Source organism: Perkinsus marinus (assembly GCF_000006405.1).
Source record: "Perkinsus marinus ATCC 50983 genomic scaffold scf_1104296950486, whole genome shotgun sequence".
In the NCBI taxonomy this organism is placed as follows: domain Eukaryota; phylum Perkinsozoa; order Perkinsida; family Perkinsidae; genus Perkinsus; species Perkinsus marinus.
The window spans coordinates 27,986-33,700 of NW_003209571.1; the positions used below are offsets into that span (position 1 = coordinate 27,986).

The 5,715-nt window shown below is 48.4% G+C and overlaps 2 protein-coding genes across 2 annotated transcripts; both read right to left on the bottom strand.

Annotated features, from left to right (window-relative positions):
* Window positions 1–2,527: 2,527 nt before the first annotated feature.
* Pmar_PMAR010726 (merozoite surface protein 2, putative) lies at window positions 2,528–3,277 on the bottom strand (the record flags this gene model as incomplete). The annotated part of the gene is made up of 1 exon (XM_002777942.1): window positions 2,528–3,277. One exon carries the CDS (start codon window positions 3,275–3,277, stop codon window positions 2,528–2,530), a length of 750 nt encoding a protein of 249 aa, XP_002777988.1.
* Window positions 3,278–4,523: 1,246 nt separating this feature from the next.
* On the bottom strand, window positions 4,524–5,582 carry Pmar_PMAR010727 (protein SVS1 precursor, putative; the record flags this gene model as incomplete). Its single annotated transcript, XM_002777943.1, has 1 exon — window positions 4,524–5,582. The coding sequence occupies one exon, from the start codon at window positions 5,580–5,582 to the stop codon at window positions 4,524–4,526; it is 1,059 nt and encodes a 352-aa protein (XP_002777989.1).
* Between the last annotated feature and the right edge of the window lie 133 nt (window positions 5,583–5,715).

The window sequence follows — 5,715 nt, forward strand, 5'->3', positions numbered from 1 at the left end:
ATATAAGGCGTAATACCGTAATCGAACGAGAAACGCTATCCCATAACTGTGTTTGCTCGATTGTATATTACTTGTACGAATAATGCAAAAGGGCAAGTTTGCTAATAACGCTAACAGAGACGGAGTTTGAGCGAATGAGAAAAACGCTAGTATATATTCTCGCAGGGCGTAAGTTACAAGAGAGCAAATAGGCGAAACATAAAAGTAGCGTAGCGTTGTCACATACCGGCAACTGCCAATTTGCATATTTCATGCAGGAACATCACACAAGAGCAAACCTTAAAAGGTGCCAGATTATATAATTACAACGCGAAACATATTAAACAGCAAATGAGCACAACTTGCCAAAATAACGAAAATGTGCGGGCGAAGCACATTTGGGCACAAGTGCCAGGGTGTAAAACATTCCGGGAAAATATACAATGCAGCAAAAAAAGAGCAAAAAAGAGCGACTTGCTGGAAAACACTTTTGGATTTGCTACTTTCAACATTTGGTTGCTAAAACCTATACCAGAAATTGCTAGGTTTTAAATGTGGTTGCTACTTTGTAACTGAGAAAGCAGCACATACAAAAGAGCAAAAAAGTGAGACTGTCAGAAATTATAGCATTTGGCAAATCCGCAATATTAGCAAAAAGTTGCGATTGCCGGATTGTATTACACCGGTTCAATGAAAGCCGACAAGCTTTTCAGTGAAAACCTCGTCGTGGGGTGAGTAATACAATTACAGAGCGATTCTTGTATCGTGGATGTGAATCGCTTTTGAAGTTGAGGAGGCTGGCGGTAGATTTGCATTGAGAGAGGGGCCGGTTGATGATATTAAACGATCATAGCTTCGCAGTGGGTCGAAGGCTATACATAGCGACACAAATATACAGGGCGTCAAATATAAGTACAGGTCGTCTATAACAGGCTCTTGAGGTCCGAGATGATAGTATTATCCGCTAACAACTCCTTTCGTGCCCATTGGATGACACTTACTTTCTCCATTGATATTAACACGATAGTGTTGAATCGATAGCTAATAGTAGATAACGACGTCGTCTCATTCATCAATAGTCTGATACCTTTCGTCTCTTCCTCATTACAACTGTCCAACACAACGAAACTAAACATAAGTGAATTCGCGTCACAATCATAACAGTACTCGTAGTGCTGCTCAACAAGGCTTCTTTCATTATCGGTGCTATGCCATCCCCAAGGGAGGCCTCCGTACCATTAATGTGTCTACACCATTTTAAAATACTATTTCGCCTTTGACAAATTCCATCGGGCGGGCCATCCCAAGACATACCCTATAGTCAGTTCCGCAGGAGCACGTGATAGGAAGATCAATTTCGTCTGTACGACCAAGTAACCTCAGATTCGACGAATTGTGGGGATCATTAGCTTGGGGCAGGTATGCCATTCGAGTACTGGTGTTCAATATAAGCCAGAGTTTTGGGCAGTAATATAATACACCTCGTTGAATTACCGGAGCTACTTCGGTCAGGACATTGGTCTCGAACTCATGCTTCTTGAAAATCGACTGAACCGAGGTAAACATTGGAATGGCATAGCTGCCCCTCTGAGGAAGTCGAGCTCGCTGATGCTGAGTCAAGCCTTCAGAGGGTTTAGCATTAACATCATCGAGGGGGATTCAGTTTCATATTGCAATTGAAAATGTACTCTCTACTTCATCGCGTCATTTCTCTCATTGGAATATTGAGGTTTTATCGTCTTGGTTGTGTGAACGGTTACAAAGATAGTCTTGTATAATCGGAGACTGATTCGAATGCATCGGACTTCAGTGACTAACTCGAGTAAATTGGATCTCAGTGATTCTCGCGATATATAGATATATGATGATATCAGACCTCCTTGTGACCTTTTAAAGGATTTGCCTCCGTTAATTGGGAGCCCTCGAGACACGATCGACTTCGATATTGAGCGAGGCAAAGAATGATATCACCCCGTGGGGAGTCTCCACCAAGGATCCTAGAGAAATTCTTTGAGTGGATCGTATTTCTGGCTGCTAGCTTGTAGCCTCTCCCAAACGAGCTCGCTTGGTTTCTTCCATGACGAATGAGTTATGAGCCCGTTGTACTTGTTCCTCAACAACCATGAGCTCTCGCATCCTAACTTTGCCACCGTAGGCTACGGTCCGTAGCATTCTCGGCTGATGCGGGGGAGCTTCATCTACAAGCGTGATGGTCCCGATTCTCTCACGATGACCTTCAACACCACTAGGGATGGCCTTAGGCAGTTCACTATCCAGTGTAGTCATCGATACCAAGATGATTGACTCCAGCTCCGCGAAGAAGATGATGAGTACCATGATATCCTCCACGAGTTCCCTGAGTCCGGCCCTTGTGCCTATCGTGGTAACCTCGAGTTCGCGATGCGATGCGATGTGAAAGCCAAACGACTCTATTGACGCAACTCTTTCGATCAATACTCATTCACTCGTTATCAAGATCGCATGCGATACCGCGGGTTAGTCAAAATGCGGTTCATTAAACACTTCAAAGCTTCATTCCAAAATGTCTTCACACACTCGGGCTGGAAGTAGCCTGAGAATCGGCCACCTCAGCCGTTGTCGCTGAGGCTTCGGTGGTGACATCAACGTTGGTGGTGGCACTGATAGTAGTGACTGGGAAGTCAGCTGTAGTCGCGAGATCAGTGGCGACGTCGTCTGTTGTAGTAGCAGCGAATGTGGTGGATGAGGCCTCTCCAGTAACATCCGGAGATGTGGTTACTTCCAGGGGAGCTGCTGTGCTGGTCGTTTGTGCAACAGTGGTAGGCTCGACAGGAGCATCGGTAGTAACATCAGCCGCATCGGCTGTAGTTACCATTCCGGTAGTGTCAACAGCAACAGAAGTGGCCGTATTGGTTTCTTCGGGAGCGGCTGTTGTGCCGTCCTGGATTGTGGTAGTCTCAGTGACTTCATCGGTGGCTTCGCTTGGAGTAGTGGTAACTGCAGCAGCCTCGCAAGTGCATGGCGCATTGGATGAATGGCAGGTGCTTGGTGTAGCCCAGTACTTGCAGTAGGAGCCAGGAGTATCCGAGGCACAACCAGCATCACAATTACGGGGAACTTCAGTTGTCTCACCCGACCCGCAGTAACAAGGGACGTTGGAGCCAAAGCACCTGCTAGGTGTCTGCCAGTATTTACAATACGACCCGGGATAGGTGGCGGCACACTCGGCATCGCACTCGGTGGTGTGGCCCATCACGTATGTGATGTCCTGGAGAACATTGAGACAGACGACGATGAAGGGGAAGGAACGGATAGTCATCGTGCACGAATGTAAGAAAAACTGCCGGAAGTGCGGAGCCAGACTGGACCTGCGAGGGCCTATGCCAACGCCATAGGCTGGTGCTATTTAGGCAAACCGTTGAAGCGCTAGTGAGTTCAATGTTGATCGTTCGCTGTAGCTGAACAGTAGCGCGCGCGATGTCTATCTTGCCCAATCGTTTCACAACCGTTTTCACAGATACTGCATCATATACAGCGTTCTCAGCCACTCTTCTTCGGAGAATTTGGCCGATTTCTCGTAAGCACCATTTTGACCGATTATTCAACTCTTGGTTCGGGTTTGCGGCTCGTTCTGATTGCCAAGGCAAATGTGATGATCATGCAGGGCAATCGCTCGTCGCCGCTCACTATCAGCGCTTAGGGGAATATATTCCAGATTACAACGGGCAGTGTAACCTGCAGCGACCAGGCTTCGTGAACGTCTTCTAACTCTGTAGACTTTTTCGGAGACACCTGCACACCTGACCTTTAGCTAGCTACTTAGTCTTGCTATATACTGCGGTATTTACTAAGTTACTGGAAACTACATTGTTGTGTTCATCATGGCTCCTAAGACCAAGGCCAATCAACTCTGCGTGGCTGTAGCGCACAGTTCATGACTCCTCATCGGGTCAGACTGGAACTTCCTCATTGTCCAATCGATTTTCTGTCAAGGCATAATCTCAAAATAATCACTCAGCTGAATAAACCTTATTGGCTGGGCGGCTGGCCATCTACACAGCACCACAGTTGGATTTATCCCTATAATCCAGCTACGCGAGTAACAAGCTTGCCCTCCGATTGCACCTACCCTGATTTTGGTCGATGTCACACATGTGAAGCTTGATAAGAACACATTGAGCTGTCAAGGATACATCAGAGATTCTAGGTTATCTAACCTCTGCATTTGAACTCACTATCAACAGAATTGTCAGCATATCAGCAATCGGAATTCAGACACTGGAGAACCAACATGGGCTCATGCTAGTTGGTAAGAGGATCATTGTGGTGCGGCTTGCCCGCCCTCGCTCATCAATCTCGCAACCACTCAGATATCTCTGATGCACTGTCAATAGGTTTCGTATTGGGGTATAACGTCGATGCCTTCGTGATGTTACGACGCAACGTCTCCAACACAACTTGGACAGATGAACACTTATACACTCATTATCAAGACATCATGCAGTGGCCCGGATTGTATTAAATGCGCTCACCGGGCATTACAAAGCTTCATTAACCTAGATCGGCTACACAATCGGACTGAGAGTAGTCTCGGAATCGGTTGTCTCCACAGTAGTAGCAACAATCTCATCGGTCACAGCAGCTGTGCTGACCGGTAGAGGGGACGTGGGAGTAGTAGGCTCAACAGAAGCACTGATCGTAGTAGCGACTGTCGCAGTCTCAGTAGCGATCGGGGTGGTAGCATCAGCATCATCCTTGTCTCTTCCCGGAACTTCCCCAGCTGCCGTGGTGATGGTGACCCCGCCAGTCACAGGGGCTGCAGTAGTATCAACAATCTCATCAGTCACAGCAGCTGTGCTGACCAGGAAAGGGGACGTGATAGTAGTAGGCTCAACAGGAGCCCCGATAGTAGTCGTGACAGTTGCAGCCTCCGTAGCGACCTTGGTGGTAGCATCAGAGTCATCTTTGTCTCTACCGGGAGCTTCCCCAGCTGCCGTGCTGATGGTCACTTCGCCAGTCACAGGAGCTGCAGTAGTGACAGCCACCTCATCGGTCACAGCAGCTGTGCTGACCGGGAAAGGGGACGTTATAGTAGTAGTAGGCTCAACAGGAGCACTGATCGTAGTGGTGACAGTCGCAGCCTCCGTAGTGACCTTGGTGGTAGCATCAGAGTCATCCTTGTCTCTACCGGGAGCTTCCCCAGCTGCCGTGCTGATGGTCACTTCGCCAGTCACAGGAGGTGCAGTAGTGACAGCCACCTCATCGGTCACCGCAGCTGTACTGGCCGCTACTGTGGCATCGACAGTAGCTTCAGAACCAGTCGTACTCGTCGCTCCGGGAGCTGCTGTCGTACCTTCTTCGCTTGTAGCGGCCTCAGTGACCTCATCCGTGACTGCAGCAGAGGATGTGGAACCTCGGAGAGCCTCAGTCGGTCCACTCGTCCCGCAGAAGCACGGGGTATCCGAGCCGAAGCAGGTGCTCGGCGTCTTCCAATACTTACAATATGACCCAGGGTAAGTTGTGGCACACTCTGTGTCGCAGTCATTGGCGTTGCCCGTCACGGAATTGATGTCCTGGAAAGCACAGAGAGCGACGAAAACAGCGGAGAAAGTCCGTGAAGCCATCATAGATAAATGCAAATGAGCGGCGGTAAGCTGAGACTAACTGGATGACTAAGAAGGCACATTTCGAGTGTGACTCGCACAATCGGCGACTCACGAGCTGTCATAGCATCCACGATCCATAACCTGATGACTG